This window comes from Bos grunniens, chromosome X (genome assembly GCF_055505025.1).
Source record: "Bos grunniens cultivar Pamir isolate PY7600 chromosome X, Bosgru_T2T1.0, whole genome shotgun sequence".
Lineage (NCBI taxonomy): Eukaryota > Metazoa > Chordata > Mammalia > Artiodactyla > Bovidae > Bos > Bos grunniens.
Genome location: NC_141194.1, coordinates 74,590,454 through 74,617,401, shown reverse-complemented (window position 1 = coordinate 74,617,401; position 26,948 = coordinate 74,590,454). Strand labels below are relative to the sequence as shown.

Sequence of the window (26,948 nt, the reverse complement as noted above, 5' to 3'; positions counted from 1 at the left end):
ATGGCTGAGTCCCTTTGCAGTCCGCCTGAAACTGTCACAAGGGTGATAATCAGCTGTGCACCAGTGAAAAATAAAAACTTTAAATAAAATGTAACAGAGAGAATCCTATCTTCACACCACTTATTGGAGAGACTGCCTTTTCTCCTTTGCCTTCTTTGTTACAAATTAGGTGACCATAGGTTCAGTTCAGTCACTCATTCGTGTCCAGCTCTTTGCGACCCCATGAATCGCAGCACGCCAGGCCTCCCTGTCCATCACCAACTCCCGGAGTTCACTCAAACTCATGTCCATCAAGTCGGTGATGCCATCCAGCCATCTCATCCTCTGTCGTCCCTTCTCCTCCTGCCCCCAATCCCTCCCAGCATCAGAGTCTTTTGCAGTGAGTCAGCTCTTCGCATGAGGTGGCCAAAGTACTGGAGTTTCAGCTTTAGCATCATTCCCTCCAAAGAACACCTAGGGCTGATCTCCTTTAGAATGGACTACTTGGATTTCCTTGCAGTCAAAGGGACTCTCAAGAGTCTTCTCCAACACCACAGTTCAAAAGCATCAATTCATCAGCTCTCAGCTTGCTTCACAGTCCAACTGTCACATCCATACATGACCACAGGAAAAACCATAGCCTTAACTAGACAGACCTTTGTTGGCAAAGTAATGTCTGTGCTTTTGAATATGCTATCTAGGTTGGTCATAACTCCTTCCACGGAGTAAGTGTCTTTTAATTTCATGGCTGCAGTCACCATCTGCAGTGATTTTGGAGCCCCCAAAAATAAAGTCTGACACTGTTTCCACTGTTTCCCCATCTATTTCCCATGAAGTGATGGGACCAGATGCCATGATCTTCGTTTTCTGAATGTTGAGCTTTAAGCCAACTTTTTCACTCTCGTCTTTCACTTTAATCAAGAGGCTTTTTGGTTTCTCTTCACTTTCTACCATAAGGGTGTTGTCATCTGCATACCTGAGGTTATTGATATTTCTTCTGGCAATCTTGATTCCAGCTTGTGCTTCCTCCAGCCCAGCTTTTCTCATGATGTACTCTAGGTGCATGCGTTTATTTCTGTTCTTTCTATCCTATTCCTTTCGTGTATATTTCCAGTTTTGTGCCATTATCATACTGTCTTGAACTGTAGCTTCATAGTTTAGTTTCATGTCAGGAAGCCTGATTCTTCCAACTACAGTTTTCTTTCTCAAGATTGCTTTGGCTATTTGGAGTCATTTTGTTTCCATCAATCAGTTTCGTCACTCATTCATGTCCAACTATTTCTGACCCCATGGACTGTAGCACGCCAGGCTTCCCTGTCCATCACCAACTCCCGAAGCTTGCTGAAATTCATGTCTATCAAGTCAGTGATGCCATCTAACATGTCATCCTTTATTGTCCACTTCTTAGCCTACCTTCAATCTTCCCCAGCGTCAGGGTCTTCTCCAGTGAGTCAGTTCTTTGTATCAGGTGGCCAAAGTGTTGGAGTTTCAGCTTCAGCATCAGTCCTTCCAATGAATATTCAGGACAGATTTCCTTTAGGATGTACTGTTTTGATCTCCTTTCAGTCCAAGGAACTCTTAAGAGACTTCTTCAACACATTTCAAAAGAATCAGTTCTTTGGTGCTCAAATTTATCATCCAACTCTCAAATCCATTTATGACTACTGGAAAAACCATAGCTTTGACTAGGTGGACCTTTGTCTGCAAAGTAATATCCCTGCCTTTTTTTTTTTTTTCCCACTGATGGAGAAATGTTTTATTTATTTTTTTTTTGAAATTTTTTTTTGAAATTTTATTTTATTTTTAAACTTTACATAATTGTATTAGTTTTGCCAAATATCAAAATGAATCCACCACAGATATTCATGTGTTCCCCATCCTGAACCCTCCTCCCTCCTCCCTCCCTATACCATCCCTCTGGGTCGTCCCAGTGCACTAGCCCCAAGCATCCAGTATCGTGCATCGAACCTGGACTGGCATCTCGTTTCATACATGATATTTTACATGTTTCAATGCTATTCTCCCAAATATTCCCACCCTCTCCCTCTCCCATAGAGTCCATAAGACTGTTCTATACATTAGTGTCTCTTTTGCTGTCTCGTACACAGGGTTATTGTTACCATCTTTCTAAATTCCATATATATGCATTATTATACTGTATTGGTGTTTTTCCTTCTGACTTACTTCACTCTGTATAATAGGCTCCAGTTTCATCCACCTCATTAGAACTGATTCAAATGTTTTCTTTTTAATGGCTGAGTAATACTCCCTACTTTTTATGCCGTCTAGGTTAGTCATATCTTTTCTTCCAGGGAGCAAGTGTCTTTTTATTTCATGGGCACAGCCACAATCTGCAGTGATTTTGGAGCCCCCAAAATATAAAGTCTGTCACTGTTTCACCTTTTTCACTGTCCTCTTTCACTTTCATCAAAAGGCTCTTGAGGTCTACTTTGGTTTCTGTCATAAGGGTGGTGTCATCTGTGTATCTGAGGTTATTGATACTTCTCCTAGCAATCTTGATTCCAGTGTGTGCCTCATCCAGCCCAGCATTTCGCATGATATATTCGTCATATAAGTTAAATAATCAGGGCGATAATATAGAACCTTGATGATTTGGATGTATTCCTTTCCTGATTTGTTTTCCATGTCCAGTTCTAACTATTCTTCCGTGTCCATTTCTAACTGTTGCTTTCTAACCTGCATACAGGTTTCTCAGGAGGCAGGTCAGGTTGTCTGGTATTCCCATCTCTTTCAGAATTTTCCACAGTTTGTTGTGATCCACACAGTCAAAGGCTTTGGTATAGTCAATAAAGCAGAAGTAGATGTTTTTCTGTAACTTTCTTGCTTTTTTAATGATCCAACTGATGTTGGCAATTTGATCTCTGGCTCCTCTGCCTTTTCTACATCCAGCTTGAACATCTGGAAATTCTCAGTTCACGTACTGTTGAAGCCTGGTTTGGAGCATTTTGGGCATTACTTTGCTAGTGTGTGAGATCAGTGCAATTTTGCAATAGTTTCAACATTCTTTGGCATTGCCTTTCTTTGGGTTTGGAACAAAAACTGACCTTTTCTAGTCCTGTGGCCACTCCTGAGTTTTCCATATTTGCTGTCATATTTAGAGCAGCACTTTGACAGCATCATCTTTTAGGATTTGAAATAGCTCAACTGGAATTCCATCACCTCCACTAGCTTTGTTCGTAGTTATGCTTCCTAAGTCCAACTTGTTTCCAGGATGTCTTGCTTTAGGTAAGCGATCACACCATTGTGATTATCTGGGTCAGGAAGATCTTTTTTTTAGTTCTTCTGTTTATTCTTACCACCTCTTCTTAATATCTTCTGCTTCTGTTAGGTCCATGCCATTTCTGTCCTTTATTGTGCCCATCCTTGGGTGAAATGTTCCCTTCGTATTGCTGATTTTCTTGAAGAGATCTCTAATCTTTTCCATTTTATTGTTTCCCTCTACTTCTTTGCATTGATGACGTAGGAAGGCTTTCTTATCTCTCCTTGCTGTTCTTTGGAACTCTGCATTCAATCGGTATATCTTTTCTTTTTTCCTTTGCTTTTTACTTCTCTTCTTTTCTCAGCTATTTGTAAGGCCTTCTCAGACCACCATTTTTCCTTTTTGCATTTCTTTTTCTTGGGGATGGTCTTGATCACTGTTACCTGTACAATGTCACGAACCTCTGTCCATAGTACTTTAGGTACTCTGTCTATCTGATCTAATCCCTTGAATCACTTGTCACTTCCACTGTATAAGAGATTTGATTTAGGTCATACCTGCATGGTATAGTGGTCTTCCCTACTTTCTTCAATTTAAGTCTGAATTTTGCAATAAGAAATTCATGACCTAGGCCACAGTCAGCTCCCGGTCTTAATTTTGCTGCCTGTATAGAGCTTCTCCATATATGCCTGCAAAGAATATAATCAATACTTGGTATTTATTTGTTTCCATACCAATTATAAAATATTTTGTTCTAATTCTGTGAAAAATGCCCTTGGTAGTTTGATAGGGATTGTATTGAATCTGTAGATTACTTAGGGTAGTACATTTATTTTCACAATATTGATTTCTCCAATCCAAAAACATGATGTATATCTCCATCTATTTGCATCATTTTTGATTTGTTGATCAGCATCTTACAGTTTTCTGAGTACAGGTCTTTTTTCTCATTAGGTATTTTTATTCCTAGGTATTTTATTATTATAGTTTCAATGGTAGATAGTATTGTTTCCTTAATTTCTCTTTCTGATCTTTTGTTGTTAGTGTATAGCAGGAGATTTCTGTGCATTAATTTTGTATCATGCAGGTTTACTAAATTCATTGATTAGCTCAAGTACTTTTCTGGTGGCCTCTTAAAGATTTTCTGTGTAGAGTTTCATATCATCTGCAAACAGTGTCAATTGTACTTTTTCTTTTCCAATTTGGATTCCTTAATTTTTTTTCTCTGATTACCTTAGCTAGGACTTCAAAACTACATTGAATAAAAGTGGTGAGAGTGGACATCCTTGTCTTATTCCTTATCTTAGAGGAAATGCTTTCAGTTTTTCATCATTGGGAATGTTGTTTGCTATAGGTTTGTCATATATGGCCTCTAAATGAAAATTAGTTTACAATAATCTTCTATTTATTTTCCCTCACTGTGGGACTGTGAGCTTTTGAAAAACTATGCTTCCATAAAAAAGTAGACTTGCATATATTGTAAGCTATTTTATATGTCTTTCAAAAACATAAGTTTTAGGAAGTTAGATTGTTAGACAAGTTTAAATTTTTGAATTCTTTTTACATGCATATTTTTTATGTGAAAGCAAGTTACTTCAGGTATAATGCATACTTCTTGAGGATAGAGTAATTATTAATTTTGAAATCCTAGAATGTCATTAGTTATTTCTTCTTGGTAACATGTGATATTCTTTATGGTTATTTTACCAGTGAGAATCCAAGTCAGTTTTTGAAATCCAAAACTGAACAGCATTATTCCTTGTGAATACAACCTATGGCTTGCTGCTGTGTTCCTTGGTCTTATTTGATTCTGTATATAATCTCTCAAATTTAGATGATATACAGAATTTGGTTAATAGGGTAGAATTTAGAATTTGGTTAATAGGTATCTGAAACTTGTTGAAATTTCATTTAAGAAATTGTGAGTCTTCTGTTAAGGACTGTGAATATCATATTCTGCTTTAATAATTTTTCAAGTGTTAATAAATTTTTGTATCATTCTGCCATTTCTTCTAGAAATTATATAAAAGAGAAGTCCAGCCTCCCTTCAAACCTGCTTCTGGAAAACCAGATGATGCTTTTTGTTTTGATCCTGAATTTACTGCAAAAACACCTAAAGGTAATGCATGTTTATGTGTGAAAACCAGGGCTTTTATTCATTTAGATGGTTAAAAAATAAACTAGCTTCTTAGATGAAAAACGGACAGAATTATAAGTTTGTAAAGGGTGGTTTGCCCTGTGTAGAAGTGTAGATCCTATTTAACATTGCTTGGACACCTTTCAGGTAGAGGCTTTATATGGTTAATGTTCATTGGGGAAGCAGGGACTAGAGCAAAAGGTGAACATTTTCTTTTATAAAAGTGTTTTTGACATGATAATGCATTAGAGAATGTGAGTAGAAAGTAAGATATGAGATATCTCTCTCTAACTCTTATGGTTCAGAATTTAATGTGGTTTATTTTTATTGACATCTGTTTCATATATACATTCAACAAATATTGAATACCTAGTGTGTAAATACTAAGCAGTGATGATGCAGAAGTGAACTGAACACACAAAAATCATAATCTACATGGAGCTTGCATACTAGTATTATTGTTGTTGTTCAGTCTCTCAGTCATGTTCGACGCTGTGACCCCATGGATTGCAGCATGCCAGGCTTCCCTGTCTTTCACCATCTCCTGGAGCTTTCTCAAACTCATGTCCATTGATTGGGAAACAGATAATAATCAATAAATCAAATACATAATATAGTATGTCTGATGGTAACATTTAATGGTTTCCTTTATACTCAAAGAAATGTTGGCATTTCATATCATAAAACTGTTAATTCTAATTAAATTTAATTATTTGGACATTAGATTCTCCTGGTTTGCCAGCCAGTGCTAATGCTCATCAACTCTTCAAAGGATTCAGCTTTGTTGCAACTTCTATTGCAGAAGAATATAAAATCACTCCTATCACAAGTGCAAATGTGTTACCAATTGTTCAGGTAAATTACACATAGATTATTCAGATTAGGGATAATTATTTCTTCTGTTATTGCTGATTGATTTACAGTGATTTTTAACTTCTTCATTTATCTATGTATGATGAATTAAAGATCTTTCCATGTTTTGGGAAGAAAGCAGACAGTAGTAACTTTTATTTTTTTTTTTTTTTTCCTATTTCTTTTTTTTTTTAATTTTATTTTATTTTTAAACTTTACATAATTGTATTAGTTTTGCCAATACCATAATGAATCTGCCACAGGTATACATGTGTTCCCCATCCTGAACCCTCCTCCCTCCTCCCTCCCCATACCATCCCTCTGGGTCGTCCCAGTGCACTAGCCCCAAGCATCCAGTATCGTGCATCGAACCTGGACTGGTATCTCGTTTCATACATGATATTTTACACGTTTCAGTGCCATTCTCCCAAATCTTCCCTCCCTCTCCCTCTCCCACAGAGTCCATAAGACTGTTCTATACATTAGTGTCTCTTTTGCTGTCTCGTACACAGGGTTATTGTTACCATCTTTCTAAATTCCATATATATGCGTTAGTATACTGTATTGGTGTTTTTCCCATTTTTAATTATGTATTTATGTGATGTCTTTTGGCAAGAAAATGTAATGGGTGATACATTAGCTAGTTGATTTATCATATTGGCTTTGGAGATATAGAAAGCCTTCGGAATCTGTATGCTCAGATCACCTAGAACCTGTGTAAGCCATTTATAAATACTGATAAAATTTCTCTAGACTTACTTTTGATTTTTTAAAGATTTAAGATGAACATATACTTAGGAGAAAAGACAAAAAATGTGAAACCATATTGTTTTGTATTTTACTTTTTAACAAAAACAGGTAAATGGAAATGCTGCACAGTTTGGTGAAGTGTATGAATTGAAAGAGGATATTGGTGTTGGCTCCTATTCTGTTTGCAAGCGATGCATACACACCACTACCAACATGGAATTTGCAGTGAAGGTATTGTCTCTGAGGCTAACATTTTTTTTGCTTGACATATTAAGTTAAATTAATATGTAATTGTAATTATGTGAAGTGTGAGTTAAATTGCCAACTGACAGTTTTTCAGTGGAGCAAATGGAGAAAGCAAAGATAAAATGATGAAGTAAAACTCTTGACTTAATAATTTCATTTTGAATTTCTTACCAACACTTTACTTTGTTCAGTAAAAAAGATGTTATTTAGGAGAAGCAATATGTTTTTTGAATGTCTTGCTTTTGAATAATTTTATTGTAACACAGTATGCTAAGATTGAGCAATTGTGACAATTACTGTCATATTTCGATCAAATTATCAGTTAGTATATTTTCAGTTAGATGGAATATAATGTTGAGAAAAGTACTATGTTGTTTTTTAATTAAGTTTCAGTTATAGGAAATTTTTAAATATTAAAATAATGTGAGGTAAACATCACTCTTGAGTTTTATTTGTTGCTTGAAAATACAACCAAGTTGAAATCATGTCATTCATTTTTAGACAAAGAAAATAATTTTCCTCTGTGATTTTTCTTGTTTCTTAGATCATTGACAAAATTAAGAGAGACCCTTCAGAAGAAATTGAAATTTTAATGCGCTATGGACAACACCCCAACATTATCACTTTAAAGGATGTAGGTATTTAAAAATCTATGTATCTGCTAAGCTAATGAAGTTATGACTTTGAACTTTCCATATCCATGGTATCTTTACTTTCATGCCATAAAATATTAAGACTCTTAAATTTGCCACTTCAGTTCTTTTATCCCTATGATTCTGCACTCTTACCCTCCTTGTAGAATATCAGAAAGGAACTATGATGGTTGGCAAATGAGAGTGTCATGATTACTTGAATATATTCTAACTGGTTAACTAGTTGACAACATCACCAGCAGCACTTATTCTCTAGTACTACAAATATACAAGATAGAAGAGATTAGGAATGTGCCAAATTCTTGGAGATTTTATTTCCTTGATTGTACAGCAGTTGGCTGTAGCACTGTGGATTGTTGCTTGTGTGAAATATTATTCTGTAGTTTTTTTTAAAGTGAACTCATATTAATAGATGTTACTGAATACTGACAAACCATCTCCTTGATCAGTTTGTTTCAGATAATATGATATACATTTTTACTTGTAATCCTTAAATAGTACTTTATACATATATATATATAAATATATGTTATGTGTGTATATAGATAGATATATGTCTACATGTATGTGTTTATGTGTGTAGACGTAGATATCACGTGCCTTGAGTAAAAGGGTATACATATTTATTTGTTCTCCTTGATACAACATTTGAATTCAACAAATATTTAAGTTGCCAGGTCAGATAGTAGAATGTGAGGAGGATATTAAAAAACAACATACTTACTGCCAGAAGGAAGCTTACTATTATTAAGGAAAGAAAGTGGCTATAATATAGTCAGAAATGTCATAGGTGCTGTTTGAGAGTCACAGAGTTCTATTTTTCCACTTATACTCCTTGATGAAGTATAACAGATATCTTCAAAAGTTAATAAAATTATGTGTTTCACATGGTCTCACAGAATGGTGTTGAGTCTGTTTAGCCAGTTTAATCTTCAGTAGGGTCTGTACTATATTAATACTAAAGGAATAGTGTATTTTTAACACTAGAGGTTCATTCGAAAATCAAAGTAAATATAATTGAACACTTTTCAGAATTAAATAATAACATTTTAAAAATATGTTCTTTTTTTAGGTTTATGATGATGGTAGATATGTTTACCTTGTTACGGATTTGATGAAAGGAGGAGAGCTACTTGACCGTATTCTGAAACAAAAATGTTTTTCAGAACGGGAAGCTAGTGATGTACTGTTTATAATAACTAAGACAGTTGACTATCTTCATTGTCAAGGAGTAAGTTGTAGTTATATTCTTCCTTTTAAGTCTGGGACTTATATCTTCATAAAATTATATATAGAAAATGATACCTAAAATGAATTACTTTTTCTATCACATATTTTTATATGGAATAGCCTAATAAAATTCATTATGTAGTGAAGGTTATAAGTTTAGGAAATTGGGTAATACCTTATTATAAATTTTATTCTCTCTACCTGTTAGCACCAATTTAATAGCATATTAATTTTAAAGTGGTTTGAATTATATAAATATCTAACCTTGACTTTTAATTTATTAAACCTCATCAGACTTGAAAGTGAAACACAGACAAATTAGCAAATTATACTATGGCTAGCACATAAAGTTCTGGCAGAACTGTTTATTTTGATTGTTAGCAACCCCTTCCCCAATACAGTAAGAAATTTTGATTCTAAACACTTGAAGTATTAATACATTAAAATTTCTATTGAAAGGGCAGGTCTGTTATTTTGTTTCCTATATTTTCATAAAACAAATTAATTGGATTACCAAAAAAGGTCAATTCTATTATATATATAGCTACCCAAGGAAACAAAGTCACAAAGAATTTAAAATTTTAAGTTTGAATCAGTTGTAGTAGTGGACACATACCCACTTAATATAAACTAAAAAAAATGAGCAACTCAGAATTGGCTTAGTGAACATTCTACATGGGCCAGTATTCATTTTTCACTATGGCTTTATAGAATACATTTTCAACACTTTGAAATATAAATTGTATAATAGTTCTGTAATAATTTAATTATTTGATTGTCTTTATCAACATTCTCTAAAATAAAGGATGGCCATAATTTTCAAGAAGAAAATGATAAGCATCTTTTATTTTAGAAATAAATTAATGCATCAATTAAATAAATTAATGACAAATTTATTGAGCATTTCTACATGCCAGACAATGCAAAAGGTGTTGCAGATTCAACCATGAGTTTAAGTCTTGATCCTTGTCTCGAAAGAGCTTTTAATGTAGTAAACAGCTGATTAAATATAGGATTAAATTAAATGAAGTGGATAGTATCAGTAGAAAAATCACCACATGAAGAATTTTGGAATATTTTATTTATGTATGTCTAGCTTTTTATTTAATTCTTATTGTTTCTATTTTTCTGCTCACTTTTCATGCATTGAAAGCATGTTTTGTTTTACTTTATTGAAGATAATTATAATAGTGACTTTATTTTTTAAATTTTTAGTATTTAGTCTTCTCAGTTTTGAACAGTACATTTTGTTGAGCTATAACTGACGTATAACATTGTGTAAATTTAAGGTATACATGTTGATTTGAGATATGTATATACTACAATATGATTATCATCATAGCATTAGCTAGCATACCTATCATATCACATATAATAATAGGCACTTTAAGACACTTGCTGTTAAGCCTAACACAGTTTATCTTGAAGTTGGGATAGATGTTCTTTTTTCTTGAAACTGTATCCTTTTTTTAGAAGAGTGTTCTTCATATACCAGAAAATTTTGGATTGTGTACTGTACAAATTTGTGTACTGTAAAATTTTGAATTTTAACTTGTGGAGATTTGTTATATTCTGTTATTTTTTTCTCCAATGATTATTTTAGTTTTCTTTTGTTTTCAGTGGGTAATTTTCTTAAGGTTTGCACTGAAAGCTCTGCTTTTTCAGCAGCAGCTGTGGTTTCTGTTTAGATCTTTTGTCATTTGAGCTTCCTTTATCCATTTTGGCTCTTTCCCTTACTGTATTCCTCCACTCAGCATTCACGCTTTCCCAGTATTTCTTTTCTGGTGTTCCAGGCCAGAAAGATCATGGGCTTTTCTGCATCCCTTCACTACCACTGTGTGCCATAGGAACTGTACTTAGCTTTCTGTTAAAAGCCACAGATATTGGAACCTACTCATGCAACTCCCTCCTTCAGCCAAGTATGTACTCCCCACCAGAATGTTATCTCCTTTTGCTCATTCTCCAGTATCTTCAAGGTAGTTTTTTTTTTTTTTTCTTTTAACTCAGGTTTCATATTTGGTTACCATAGTGAGGAGGTTTGAAAAGGGTCTTAGTTCAATATGTCTACAAGTGTAATTGAGAATTCAGCTTTGAGAATGAAAATGACTAAAAAAACTGGTGGCCTGATAAAAACTGGCACATCTATCTGATAGGGATAATTCACCTATATACTTCAGGTTGTCAAGGCTATCAAGGTTGGAGAAAGTGTCATTTTCAAAATTTCATGATTGAGACAGTTTCATTTCCTGGAAATATATTAACTTAGATAGTTAGCTATAGAAATGTCATCCTTTTTTTTTTTTTTTAAATGTTCAAGGTTGTTCATCGTGATCTTAAACCTAGTAATATTTTATACATGGATGAATCAGCCAATGCAGACTCCATTAGGATCTGTGATTTTGGGTTTGCAAAACAACTTCGAGGAGAGAATGGACTTCTGTTAACTCCATGCTATACTGCAAACTTTGTAGCACCTGAGGTATTCTTTAAAACTTTAGTATTTGCCTTTTATTCTTTTCCTTTAGTTGACTGCATTTGGTGTCTTTTATGTCAGCTTTATGGTAGGTAGTAAAAGCCAAGTGATCTTGTCCTTTGTGTTAATCACTCAGTTGTGTCCAACTCTGTGACCCCATGTACTGTAGCCCGCTAGGCTCCTCTGTCCATGGAATTCTGCAGGCAGGAGTACTGGAGTGGGTTGCTATTTCCTCCTCCAGGGTATCTTCCCAACCCAGGGATCTAACCCAAGTTTCCTGTGTTGCAGGCAGCTTCTTTACTGTCTGAGCCACCAGAGAAGCCCTTTCCCAACTATAAAGCTCTTTAAATCATTGAATTCTGATTATGCTCAATATAAATATTTAGACTAATAACTAGCATCTGCAACCAACCTGAATATAATAATCACATTGTTCTATTCTGTTGGCTTTTATAATGGTTTCAGAATCATACCGTTTTAGAACTGGCCAGAGAGTAGAGGTAACTCTACCTTCAACATATTAAATATTCTAAATGAGGACACTGAGACTCAAAGCACTTAAATGATTTTTTTAAGACCCAGCATTCACAAAGTCAGGATAGGTTTTCAGATATTTTGGTTTGTGCTGAACATGAGGTGATTTATATTGTTTAGAATTATACATAACACAGGCAGTGCCATCCCTGATTGTAAGATCTTCTAATTCGTGAAGAAAACAGCTTTATGGGGATTTTTATAAACAGTGAGGTTTTTCTTGGCAGATAACTTTCATATGTAGATCTTAAAGAGTAGAGTCCAGAAAGATGATGCTGAGGAAGGCAAGGGGTGCATGTTTAACATTTCACAAGCTCCAGCAGTCTTGTCAGTTCTGATAATGGGGATGGAAGCTTTGATGGTAACAGTTCCCACCACAATAAAAGAATAATTGATTAAAAAATGAATCAGGGATGGCATTGGTTATATAGATTCTTTATAAGTTTTGTTCGTAAAAGTCAAGAATTATTCTTAAATGTTACAAACAATGCTCACTCATGAATTATCATATGTTTAACATAAATCCAAGTACACAGATATCCTCAGATTTGAAAAATAGAATTTTTCAAGTCAGAGGAAGAATAAAATAATTTGAGGATGAATTCTTACCTCATGTGCATATTTTAATTTTTTTTACACTAAATACTAGCTCTTCTGGAAAATATTGCACATAAGATATAAAATATTTTTATACTGTTTATATTTCTATAAAAACATAAACATATTTCTTATATTTAAATATCAATAAGTCTATATTCAATATAGCTATTATAAAAATAATATTTCTAGTGATGAAAATAAAAATGTAGAAAGTGGGAAAGTAACTTTCTAATAATGAGAAATCCCCATGTTAAAATGTATTTAATCTTCCTTTAAGATGTTAATGTTGAGGAAGAAATATAACACCTGCTTTATAGGGTTTTAATAAGATTTGCCCTATAAGAAATTATATGTGTCCAGAGGATGTGCTTTAATCTACATTTTAAGTATATTCATAGAAAATTGATATGCATGCATGATCCAAGAAGGGGTTATTGTAAGGCCCTCAGGTGTAAGGGATATAACTTAGACATTTAAAAAATTAGCTTTTCTAGGACATTTTAATATTTTTATAGAATACAAATATAGAATATTGAGGATAAGGCTCTTCTATAAAATATAGAATATATAGTCATAAATGTTATAGTATATTTATGCAGTAGACACAACAGTAGATTATAGAGTAACCATTTTAATAGCTGATTTTTTTAATATTCACTTAATCTTGTGGACCTAGATTCCTTGGTATAATGGGTACTTTTCCCTGGAAAAGGTTAAGAATGAATGTGTCCCAAATAAAGATCTTAAAAACAGACAGTAAAATGAAAAATATACATGTCTATGTTTAGATTAATGGTTAGATAAACATTTTCAAGTTAGTGCAAATCTGCAGAGTAGGATATAGCTCACTGATGCTTTTTATCCTAGTAGACTTCCATTGTAGTTGGACACTTTCAGCATTGTAATAGTGAAGGTTTTCAGGTAGGCAAGTAGAGACCACTTCTCTGTAACTAATGCCTCTAATGTCTGAACTACCTTTGGCTAGGATATTACTTTTATTTTCAAAATGCTTTGAAAAGTTTTATTATCAAGTCTGAGGTCTCTGCCAGCAATGAATGCATATTTATTAATGGTTATAAATATAAAACAGAGGTTTGGGGTAAGATTTGTTTCTTCAATTTCAGACTCTTTCAAAAATTATTAGTGAATTGTATGAAATGTGTTATCTTTTAAACTAGAATCAGAAAGATTCAAGTGTCCATGTAGATATTTGAATAAATAATAACATTTGTGCATGTGTGTGCAGTTTCTCAGTCATGTCCAACTCCTTGTGGCCCCATGGACTGTAGCCAGACAGGCTCCATGGGATTTCCCATACAAGAATACTGGAGTGAGTTACCGTTTTATCCTCCAGGGGATCTTCCTGACTCAGGGATTGAACTTTCGTCTTCTGCGCCTTCTGCATTGACAGGTGGATTCTTTACTACTGATCCATGTGGGAAGTTCAATAATAGCATTTATGAGAATATAAATTCATTATTTCATCACAGTGCATAAAAAGCCCTTACTTGCTAAAAGAGAAACAAATTAGGAGTACAATTTCAGCTTAACAATAAGTAAGGAATAATTCATTCCTTTTTTGATATGTATCAATTTAGTCACCTTCTAAGACTTACTTAATAGATGTACTTTTCTATTATGGCTATTTCACAAAAATTAATATATCTCAAAAATATTTTATTCTTTTTTAAAAAGCAAATCTATCTTAATATTCAACCAATATTTAATGCCTACTGAGGTCTAAGAATGATCCTGAACTAAAGGAATTTACAATACATTGGATGGATGCTGTGTCTGCAATTCTTTTACATAAGTAAATGTGAGGGATTTCCCTGGTGGTCCAGTGGTTAAGGCTCCATGCTCCCCAATGCAGGAGGCATGGTCAGGGAATTAGATCCCTCATGCTGCAACCAAAAGCCTGCATGCTGCAATGAAGATCCCACATGCTGCAACCAAGACCCAGCACAGCCAAAAAAAAAAAAAAAAAAGTCAATGTGAAATTACTCTGCCCTGCTCTGGCTTTGGGCTTTCATGTATTTTGCTACAAATATGAATTAATTTGAACTTCAGAGCAAAGGAAATGAGAATCTCTTACATTTTGCTCATTTGGGAAGCCAAATGAGAGAGAAGGTTACGTCAGTAACTACTTTAATTCTGACTTCTGTCTTCTTTGTATTTAACTTTATGCAAATAAGGTGTGAAACACGTAACTTTTTACAGGGTACTCTTTCATTCTTGGGCTTCCCAGGTGGCTCTAGTGGTAAAGAACCTGCCTGCCAATGCCGGAAGCATAAGAGATCCGGGTTCAAACCCTGGGTTGGGAAGGTCCCCTGGAGAAGGGCATGGCAACCCACTCCAGTATTCTTCCCTGGATAATCTAGTGGACAGAGGAGCCTGGTGGGCTATGGTCCATAGGGCTGCACAGAGTCGGACAGGACTGAAGCAACGTAGCACTTTGATTCATCCTGCCACAATGTCTTGTTTCTTTTATGGCTGTATATTCTTATTATTATAGGACTTTGAGACCTGCTCTAGAACAAAAGTAGACTACCCCTTCTTTAGTCAGACAAACTGGGTTTGTGTATGGTAAAACTGAAACAGGTTTTTCATGGTTGGCCCTAATTACATTAAGCAATATGACACCTCTAGTGCCTTTCTTCTCATTAACTTGGAAGGTTATGGATATGCAATACCTATTTCTGACTCACTATTTAAACCTTGCCTGTACAAGAAGTTCCTAAGCAGTCCCTCAATCTTGGTTGTGCACTGGATCATCTGGGAACCTTCAAAAATACTGTCCTAAGGGAACCAGAGAAAACATGGTGATGCCCAGAACTGCGAGAAGTCATGAGAAGGGGAAAGACAGAAGGGGAATAAAGCAAGAGAGGTTTATGTTTCACTAGAGGATGCCAGGTTAGACTTATCATGATGTGAATTGTTTTAGCTCTACCTTATTATTTATTAGGGCCTTTGTAGTCTCCACTTGTGTTACTTATTTTAGCCAGTTATATAGGTATTTTGATAACCTCTTCAGCTTCTCAAGTTTGTACATATGTGTGTTCTTATATACTTTGACTATGGAAAAAACATTATAAATATAAGTATATATAAATTATAATAAATTTATAGATATATAAAATTTAATAAAATATATAAATTTTAGAAATGTATAAATTTTAATTTATATATAAATTTATAAATATATAAAATTTAACAAAATATAAATTTTATGAATATATAAATGTACAAATTTTAATTTATATATAAATTTATAAATATATAAAATTCAATAAAATATATAAATTTTAATATAATTTAATATATAAAATTTAATAAAATATATAAATTTTACAAATATATAAATTTAGTTTAATATATAAAATATACAAATTTAATTTAATATATAACATTTAATAAAGTACATAAATTTTATAAATATATAAATTTATATTAAATGAATTTATATATTTTTATATATAAATATAGAAATTATAATAAATATATACCCTGAATTTTAAGGTAGATATTTATTATTCATATTTTGCCATTGTCATAGCCAAGTATTAATATGTTTAGACTTTTATAAATGAAATGTCCATTCTGGTGATTATGCAGTCCCCAGTATTAATGCGTTAATAATGTTTCTATTTTGCTTCTATTTACAAAGGCTTTATCAGTGGGTTTGTTTTTCTAAATTTAATAAAAAGAGCTCATTTCACCTCAGACTAGCTATTAAATTCACAGGGAAAATTCACATGAATATATAATGAATATGTTATTTATTTAACATATTTATTTAACGCTAGCCTCAAGAGAAAAAAGAGCTACCTAAATTATGATATCAAAATTAATGAAACCATTCAGAATTTATCAAATGTGTGTTTCTGATCCAGAAATATACTAATTTTTAAAAACCTGAGTCTTTTTTGTAAAATATAAATTCATCTTGCTTTCATAAGATTATATATGATCTTAGCATCTCCTGTGCAGTAGAGAAGCAATTATCATAGATGTTAAAGGCACAGGCTCTAGAGTAAGTGCTCCACCACTCATTAGGTTTGTGATAGCAGGCAAATTACTTAACATTTGCCCCAGATTTCTCATCTTCAAAATGGAAATAATATCTATCTCATAGAATCAGTTTCAGGGTTAAAATTCAATATTCTGAAAAAATAAAATAAAATAAAATTCAATATTCCGTGTAATATATGAAGCACTCTGTACATGTTGTTTTAAATTTTGATATGTCTGATTTTCCTGAGGTGGAGTGAAGGTTCATTGAGGTCAGGGATCATATCTTAAAAAAGGATTTTTTTTGTATCATTCATATTGCTTAATTACCTTATTAATAGTCACTTATTGAATGTTTGTTAATTGCAGAAAACTTTGCCTTTAAGTTAATTAATTTTGAAAATATTAAAATGAGCTAAGTTTTTAAATTGTGAGCATTTGTGAGATTATTAGAAACACAACTTTTTTTTAGATGACAAAACTGAGTTATACTGAGTAGTACCAGATAATGAGTATTTCCTTTCTTAGGTTCTTATGCAACAAGGCTATGATGCTGCTTGTGATATTTGGAGTCTGGGAGTCCTTTTTTATACAATGTTGGCTGGGTAAGAAATTTATATATTCAAATTAATTCACATCATTATTTGAATTTCACTTGTGTATTTTCGTCTAGAAAGAGGACAGATGAAAATTACCTTAAGGAAAATGCTATCAGTATTCTAAAATATTATATATTGTATACTTATAAAATTTACAAAAACATAAGGTGTTTAATGAGGCATTATTTAAACACATAATTAAAAGGTTGTTCAACTGGGACTAAAACTTCTAAAAATAAAGCATATATTCTTATTTTGATAAGAATTATGTTTAAGTGTATTACATTTTCAAAATGTTTACCTTAGTATAAAATCATTTCACAGTTCAACAGGTGCTTATCCACTGAACTTGCTGATGTTATTTTTTTTTAAGTACTTGAATTTTGGTTCTCTTGGCAGTAGAGATTCAGTGTGATTGAGCTTTATAACAAACCTACATAAAATAGTAGCAGAATATTAAAATACAGAAACACATGCAGATGTGTTAAAAGAATAAAGAAATACTAAAAAATGTAGCCATTGGATTATGTTGAATACTGTTAGTTTATAAATAATACAAGTGCTATTTTATTCTTAATAATAAGTAGCACTTTTATTTAGAAGTAAACATTTATAACTGTAGATAAAGGCTAGGTTTAGCAAAGTCTAATGCATAATAGAATTTGAAGAATTTTAACGTAATCGAAATGTCCTTAGGTATGACTTTTTTAAAAAGGCTGTGCTGATGTGCTCTGTTGTGGCCGACTCTTTGAGACCCCTTGAACTTTAGCCCACCAGGCTACTTGGTGCATGGAGTTTTCCAGGCAAAAATACTGAAGTGGGTTGCCATTTCCTTCTCCAGCTTTAAAAAGGCATTTAGTATAATTAAATATAAAGATTGAGGGCAGGAGGAGAAGGGAATGACAGAGGAGAAGATGGTTGGATGGCATCACCGACTCGATGCACATGAGTTTGGGTGAACTCCGGGAGTTGGTAATGGACAGGGAGGCCTGGCGTGCTGTGGTCCATGGGGTCACAAAGAGTCGGACACAACTGAGTGACTGAACTGAACTAAACTGATAATTAAATATGCTTGCCATAGCAGGAGATTTATAAAGATAAGTTATGAAAATAGTGACTCCAAGTTATTTATTGGATTGACCGTAATCATATATGTCAGTACATTTCATGTACTTTTAAATATGTGCAAAATATTTAGTTGTAGACCACAGCAAGTGCTAAAAGTTAAGAGTAGCTAATGTTTGCATGTGAACAGCAGTCAGCAGTATTGGTTTCAAACCATTGGATATCACTTCCAGATAGGTACTTTCAAACGGAGAAGGCAATGGCACCCCACTCCAGTACTCTTGCCTGGAAAATCCCATGAACGGAGGAGCCTGGTGGGCTGTAGTCCATGGGGTCGCTAAGAGTCAGACACGACTGAGCGACTTCACTTTCACTTTTCACTTTCATGCATTGGAGAAGGAAACGGCAACCCACTCCAGTGTTCTTGCTTGGAGAATCCCAGGGACGGGAAGCATGGTAGGCTGCCGTCTATGGGGTTGCACAGAGTCAGACATGACTGAAGCGACTTAGCAGCAGCAGGTACTTTCAAATACTTACTTTATGACTAAACAAAGCATTTTGTGTGTATGTGCATAGGTATGTGTGTTTAGTGTTATATCAACTATGAGGGAATTAACATATTACGGCATCTTTCTCATACTTTTTAGCCATAAATCTATTCCCAAATCTGAATACCATTTTTAAAAAGGTACCATTAAAATGGTACCATTTGTTAAAATGGTACAAAAGTGACCACTTTTTGTCATTCTGTAATAATGTTCTAAACCACTTTAACTTCATACAGTGTATTTGTTTTCCTATCTGTTACTGTTGATCCATGTAATAATTTTAATGGCTATAAAGGATTTTTCTATTATATTGATATATTTAACCAGTTTTTCATAGACATTAGTTAAAAATATTGTTACTTTGTTTTCACTGATAATATTGATAAATTTGAGCCTATTCGATAAATGTATAAAATTACTTTCTTCATAATAGGTATATTTGGTTTCCTAACTTATGCCTGTGAATAAAAATTTGTGTTGATTTTCAGAATGTATTATTACATACAACTACCTTTATTTTACACTGATTCACAGATCAAAGGTAAAAAAAGATTGATGTAGGCAAGACTTTTCATTTCATTATATAAATCATTAAGTTCATTGTTTGGAAGGTAAAATTTTATATGAACAGTAAAGGGAAATTTTAGGTGATAGTCTTAATTTTCTATAGTAAATATATGCTTGTAGTTCTATACTCATCATTTTCAATTAGATTTAATATGTAGGTTAGGCCTTCATGTATATTTGAATCTTTTTTATTAATAGCTACACTCCCTTTGCTAATGGGCCCAATGATACTCCTGAAGAGATACTGCTGCGTATAGGCAATGGAAAGTTCTCTTTGAGTGGTGGAAACTGGGACAGTATTTCAGATGGAGCAAAGGTATAAATTATAAATATGTTTTGTTTTGTTGAACTGTTAATTGCCAAAATCTTTTAAGTTTATAGCCTAGTCTGCATTTGTAGAGTATCAGATGGTGTTTTATGCCAGTATTTGTTTTTTTTTTTAATATAAATTTATTTATTTTAATTGGAGGCTAATTACTTTACAATACTTTATTGGTTTTGCCATACATCAACATGAATCCACCATGGGTGTACACATGTTCCCCATCCTGAACCCTGCCTCCCACCTCTCTCCCCATATCATCACTCTGGGTCATCCCAGTGGACCAGCCGCAAGCATCCTGTATCATACATTGAACCTGGACGGGTGATTCGTTTCACATATGATATTATACATGTTTCAATGCCATTCTCCCAAAACGTTCCACCCTCTCCCTCTCCCACAGAGTCCAAAAGACTGTTCTATACATCTGTGTCTCTTTTGCTGTCACGCATACAGGGTTATTGTGACTGTCTTTCTAAATTCCATATATATGCATTAATATACTGTATTGGTGTTTTTCTTTCTGGCTTACTTCACTCTGTATAACAGGCTCCAGTTTCATCCACCTCATTAGAACGGATTAAAATGTATTCTTTTTAATGGCTGAGTAATACTCCATTGTGTATATGTACCAAAGCTTTCTTATCCATTCATCTGCTGATGGACATCTAGGTTGCTTCCATGTCCTGGCTATTATAAACAGTGCTGCGATGAACATTGGGGTACACGTGTCTCTTTCCCTTCTGGTTTCCTCAGTGTGTATGCCCAGCAGTGGGATTGCTGGGTCATAAGGCAGTTCTATTTCCAGTTTTTTAAGGAATCTCCACACTGTTCTCCATAGTGGCTGTACTAGTTTGCATTCCCACCAACAGTATAGGAGGGATCCCCTTCCTCTACACCCTCTCCAGCATTTATTACTTGTAGACTTTTGGATAGCAGCCATTCTGACTGGAGTGAAATGGTACCTCATTGTGGTTTTGATTTGCATTTCTCTGATAATGAGTGATATTGAGCATCTTTTCATGTGTTTGTTAGCCATCTGTATGTCTTCTTTGGAGAAATGTCTATTTAGTTCTTTGGCCCGTTTTTTGATGGGGTCGTTTATTTTTCTGGAATTGAGCTGCAGGAGTTGCTTGTATATTTTTGAGATTAATTTGTTGTCAGTTGCTTCATTTGCTATTATTCTCTCCCATTCTGAAGGCTGTCTTTTCACCTTGCTTATAGTTTTCTTTGTTGTGCAGAAGCTTTCAATTTTAATTAGCTCCCATTTATTAATTTTTGCTTTTATTTCCAATATTCTGGGAGGTGGGTCATAGAGGATCCTGCTATGATTTATGTCGGAGAGTGTTTTGCCTATGTTCTCCTCTAGGAGTTATATAATTTCTGGTCTTATGTTTAGATCTTTAATCCATTTTGAGTTTATTTTTGTGTATAGTGTTAGAAAGTGTTCTAGTTTCATTCTTTTACAAGTGGTTGACCAGTTTTCCGAGCACCACTTGTTAAAGAGATTGTCTTTTCTCCATTGTATATTCTTGCCTCCTTTGTCAAAGATAAGGTGTCCTTAGGTGCATGGATTTATCTCTGGGCTTTCTATTTTGTCCCACTCATCTATATTTCTGTCTTTGTGCCAGTACCATACTGTCTTGATGACTGTGGCTTTGTAGTAGAGCCTGAAGTCAGGCAGGTTGATTCCTCCAGGTCCATTCTTCTTTCTCAACATTGCTTAGGCTATTCGAGATTTTTTTGTATTTCCATACAAATTGTGAAATTATTTCTTCTAGCTCTGTGAAAAATACCGTTGGTAGCTTAATAGGGATTGCGTGGAATCTATAGATTGCTTTGGGTAGTATACTCATTTTCACTGTATTGATTCTTCCGATCCATGAATATGATATATTTCTCCATCTATTTTATCATCTTTGATTTCTTTCCTGAGTGTTTTATAGTTTTCTATATATAGGTCTTTTGTTTACTTAGGTTGATATATTCCTCAGTTTTTTATTCTTTTTGTTACAATGGTGAATGGAATTGTTTCCTTAATTTCTCTTTCTATTTTCTCATTTTTAGTGTATAGGAATGCAAGGGATTTTGTGTGTTGATTTTATATCCTGCAACTTTACTATAGTCATAGATTAGCTCTAGTAATTTTCTGGTAGAGCCTATAGGGTTTTCTATGTAGAGGATCATATCATCTGCAAACAGACTTTTACTTTTTCATTTCCAATCTGGATTCCTTTTATTTCTTTTTCTGCTCATTTCTGTGGCCAAAACTTCTAAAACTATGTTGAATAGTAGTAGTCAGAGTGGGCACTCTTATCTTGTTCCTGACTTTAGGGGAAATACTTTCAATTTTTCACCATTGAGGATAATGTTTGCTGTGGGTTTGTCATATATAGCTTTTATTACGTTGAGGTATGTTCCTTCTATTCCTGCTTTCTGAACAGTTTTTATCATAACTGGATGTTGAATTTTGTCAAAGGCTTTCTCTGCATCTATTGAATTAATCATATGTGTTTTATTTTTCAATTTGTTAATGTGGTGTATTACATTGATTGATTTGCAGATATTGAAGAATCCTTGCATCCCTGGGATAAAGCCCAGTTGGTCATGATGTATGATCTTTTTAATGTGTTGTTGGATTCTGATTGCTAGTATTTTGTTAAGGATTTTTGCATCTATGTTCATCAGTGATATTGGCCTGTAGTTTTCTTTCCTTTTTTTTTTTTTTGGTATGGCATCTTTTTCAGGTTTTGGTATTGGGTGATGGTGACCTCAGAGAATGAGTTTGGAAGTTTACCTTCCTCTGCAATTTTCTGGAAGAGTTTGAGTAGGATAGGTGTTAACTCTTCTCTAAATTTTTGGTAGAATTCAACTGTGAATGCATCTGGACCTGGGCTTTTGTTTGCTGGAAGATTTCTAATTACAGTTTCAATTTCTGTGCTTATGATGGGTCTGTTGAGATTTTCCATTTCTTCCTGGTTCAGTTTTGGAAAGTTGTACTTTTCTAAGAATTGGTCCATTTCTTCCAAGTTGTCCATTTTATTGGCATATAATTGCTGATAGTAGTCTCTTATGATCCTTTGTATTTCTGTGTTGTCTGTTGTGATCTCTCCATTTTCATTTCTAATTTTATTGATTTGATTTTTCTCCCTTTTCCTTGATGAGTCTGGCTAATATTTTGTCAATTTTATTTATCCTCTCAAAGAACCACTTTTGGTTTTGTTGATTTTTGCTATGGTCTCTTTTGTTTCTTTTGCATTTATTTCTGCCCTAATTTTTTTAATGTATTTATTTTAATTGGAGGCTAATTACTTTACAGTGTTGTATTGGTTTTGCCATACATCAACATGAATACACCATGGGTGTACATGTGTTCCCTAACACTTATATATGGAATTTAGAAAGATGGTAACAATAACCCTGTATGCAAGACAGCAAAAGAGACACAAATGTATAGAACAGTCTTTTGGACTCTGGGAGAGGGTGAGGGTAGGATGATTTGGGAGAATGGCATTGAAACATGTATAATATCATGTGCCCTAATTTTTAATATTTCTTTACTTCTACTAACCCTGGGGTTCTTCATTTCTTCCTTTTCTAGTTGTTTTAGGTGTAGAGTTAAGTTATTTATTTCACTTTTTTCTTGAGGTATGCCTGTATTTCTATGAACCTTCCCCTTATCACTGCTTTTACAGTGTCCCACAGTTTTGGGTTGTAGTGTTTTCATTTTCATTCGTTTCTATGTATGTTTTGATTTATTTTTTGATTTCTTCTGTGATTTGTTGATAATTCAGCAGCGTGTTGTTCAGCCTCCATATGTTGGAATTTTTAATAGCTTTTCTCCTGCAATTGAGATCTAATCTTACTGCTTGTGGTCAGAAAAGATGCTTGGAATTATTTCATTTTTTTTGAATTTACCAAGGCTAGATTTATGGCCCAGGATGTGATCTATCCTGGAGAATGTTCCGTGTGCACTTGAGAAAAAGGTGAAATTCATTGTTTTGGGGTAAAATGTCCTGTAGATATCAATTAGGTCTAATTGGTGTATTGTATCATTTAAAACTTGTGTTTCCTTGTTAATTTTCTGTTTAGTTGATCTATCCATAGGTGTAAGTGGGGTATTAAAGTCTCCCCCTATTATTGTGTCATTGTTAATTTCCCCTTTCATACTTGTTAGCATTTGTCTTACATATCACGGTGCTCCTATGTTGGGTGCATATATATTTATAATTGTTATATCTTCTTCTTGGATTGATCCTTTGATCACTGTGTAGTGTCCTTCTTTGTCTCTTTTCACAGCCTTTGTTTTAAATACTCATCTGATATGAGTATTGCTACTCCTGCTTTCTTTTGGTCTCTATTTGCATGGAATATCTTTTTCCAACCTTTCACTTTCATTCTGTATGTGTCCCTTGTTTTGAGGTAGGTATTCTTGTAGACAACATATATAGGGGTATTGTTTCTGTATCCATTCAGCCAGGCTTTGTCTTTTGGTTGGGGCATTCAACCCATTTACGTTTAAGGTAATTATTGATAAGTATGATCCTGTTGCCATTTACTTTTTTGTTTTGGGTTCTAGTTTATGCATCCTTTCTGTGTTTCCTGTCTAGAGAAGATCCTTTAGCATTTGTTGGAGAACTGGTTTGGTGGTGCTGAATTCTCTTAGCTTTTGCTTGTCTGTAAAGCTTTTGATTTCTCCTTCATATTTGAAATAGATCCTTGCTGGGTACAGTAGTCTGGGCTGTAGGTTATTTTCTTTCATCACTTTAAGTGTGTCTTGCCATTCCTTCCTGGCCTGAAGAGTTTCTGTTGAATGATCAGCTGTTATCCTTATGGGAATCCCCTTGTGTGTTATTTGTTGTTTTTCCCTTGCTGCTTTTAATATTTTTCTTTGTGTTTGATCTTTGTTAATTTGATTAATATGTGTCTTGGGGTGTTTTTCCTTAGGTTTTTCCTATTTGGGATTCTCTGGGTTTCTTGGACTTGGCTGATTATTTCCTTCCCCATTTTAGGGAAGTTTTCAACTATTATCTCCTAAGGTATTTTCTCATGGTCTTTCTTTTTGTCTTCTTCTTTTGAGACTCCTATGATTTGAATGTTGTGGCATTTAACATTGTCCCAGAGGTCTCTGAAATTGTCCTCATTTCTTTTAATTCATTTTTCTTTTTTCCTCTCTGATTGATTTATTTCTACCATTCTATCTTCTACTTCACTAATCCTATCTTCTGCCTCCATTATTCTACACTCTGAAAACAGAGTGTTTTGATATCATTTATTGTATTATTCATTATATATTGACTCTTTTTTATTTCTCCTAGGTCCTTGTTAAACCTTTTTTGCATCTTCTCAGTCCTTGTCTCCAGGCTATTTATCTGTGAGTCCATTTTGTTTTCAAGATTTTGGATCTTTTTCACTAGCATTATTTGGAATTATCAGGTAGATTCCCTATCTCTTCCTCTTTTGTTTGGTTTAGTGGGCATTTATCCTGTTCCTTTACCTGCTGGGTATTCCTCTGTCTCTTCATCTTGTTTATATTGCTGTGTTTGGGGTGGCCTTTTTGTATTCTGGCAGTTTGTGGAGTTCTCTTTATTGTGGAGTTTCCTGGGTGTGGGTGGGGTTGTACTGGCGGCTTGTCAAGGTCTCCTGGTTAGGGAAGCTTGTGTCTGTGTTCTGGTGGGTGGAGCTGGATTTCTTCTCTCTGGAGTGCAATGAAGTGTCCAGTACTGAGTTATGAGATGTCAGTGGATTTGGAGTGACTTTGGGCAGCATGTATATTGAAGCTCAGGGCTATGTTCCTGTGTTGCTGGAGAATTTGTGTGGTATGTCTTGCTCTGGAATTTGTTGGCCCTTGGGTGGTGCTTGGTTTCAGTGTAGGTATGGAGGTGTTTGATTAGCTCCTATTGATTAATGTTCCCTGGAGTCAGGAGTTCTCTGGTGTTCTTAGGATTTGGACTTAAGCCTCCTGCTCTGGTTTTCCGTCTTATTTTTACAGTAGCCTCAAGACTTTTTCATCTATACAGCTCCATTGATAAAACATTTAGGTTAAAGATGAAGCGTTTCTCCACAGTGGAGACACCCAGATAGATTCACAGAGTTACATGGAGAAGAGAAGAAGGAGGAGGGAGATAGAGGTGATTAGGATGAGATGAGGTGGAATCAAAAGAGAAGAGAGCAAGCTAGCCAGGAATCACTTCCTTATGCGCCCTCCACAGTCTGGACCACTCAGAGATGTTCATGGCAATATACAGAGAAGAGGGAGGAAGGAGACAGAGGTGGCCAGGAGGATAAAGGGGGGAATCAAAAGGAGAGAGACAGATCCAGCCAGTAATCAGTTCCCTAAGTGTTCTCCACCGTCTGGAACACACAAAGAGATTCACAGATTTGGATAGAGAAGAGAAGGGGGAGGGAGGAGATAGAGGCGACCTGGTGGAGAAAAAGGAGAGTCCAAAGGGGGAGAGAGCGGTCAAGCCAGTAATCTTGCGGCCAAGTAAAAATGGGTATTGAAAAGTGGGTTCTTAAAAGTACAAAATTGATCATAAATACCAAAAACCAAAGATTAAAAATCTAGAGTAGAGGTTGGATTTTCAAAAATACAATATTAAAGAAAAAGAAAAAAAAAGTCACAAAATTATAAAATATATATATATATGTATATATATATATAAAGTTTGCTTTAAAAAATAGTGTCTCTCTATTTTTTGTTGTTTTTTTTGCAAAGTAATAGTAGGTTATAAAAATGAAAATTAAAGAAGTAATAGAGGACTTAAAATTAAAAATTTTTTTTTAATTAAAGAATGATAGTAAAAATAGTAAAAATGTATCTAGGACTTTCTCTGGTGGTGTTGTGGGCAGTGTGGGGTCAGTTCATTTTCAGATAGTTCCTTGATCCAGTTTATATTTCTCAAGATCTATAGGCCCCTTCCTATGTAGTCGGTACTAACTACAGGGTTTTAATGTATTGCACCTGTCACTTCCAAGGAGGTTCCCTCTGTTTTAGCTTCTTCTGTTTGCTGGTCTCTTCAGTGTCTAATTTCCACCCTGGCACAAGGGGGCAGTGGTGGACACTTTTTTAGGCTCACTGTTTCAGTCATGCTGTGGGGAGGGAGGGACGCTGCAAACAAATAACACTGGCATATGCTCGCAGTGTCTCAGCCACACTAGG

General features: G+C 34.3%; 1 protein-coding gene across 43 annotated transcripts in view; it reads left to right on the top strand.

Annotated features, from left to right (window-relative positions):
- Positions 1 to 26,948, top strand: part of RPS6KA6 (ribosomal protein S6 kinase A6) — a 194,351-nt gene that overhangs the window by 111,669 nt on the left and 55,734 nt on the right. For 31 of the 43 annotated variants that reach the window (XR_015158371.1, XM_086386201.1, XM_086386219.1 and 28 more), the window contains 8 exons: positions 5,216 to 5,318; positions 6,061 to 6,191; positions 7,047 to 7,169; positions 7,729 to 7,818; positions 8,910 to 9,068; positions 11,385 to 11,546; positions 17,214 to 17,290; positions 19,663 to 19,780. Coding sequence is in view for 36 of the 43 variants with exons in the window: in XM_086386201.1 (XP_086242327.1) it covers positions 5,216 to 5,318; positions 6,061 to 6,191; positions 7,047 to 7,169; positions 7,729 to 7,818; positions 8,910 to 9,068; positions 11,385 to 11,546; positions 17,214 to 17,290; positions 19,663 to 19,780 (963 nt within the window). In the remaining 7 variants the exon portion in view is untranslated. Of the gene's footprint in view, positions 1 to 5,215; positions 5,319 to 6,060; positions 6,192 to 7,046; positions 7,170 to 7,728; positions 7,819 to 8,909; positions 9,069 to 10,860; positions 10,996 to 11,384; positions 11,547 to 15,405; positions 15,588 to 17,213; positions 17,291 to 19,662; positions 19,781 to 26,948 lie in introns of those variants that run through there. The other 12 variants (XR_015158377.1, XR_015158376.1, XR_015158372.1 and 9 more) reach the window with 6 other exon arrangements.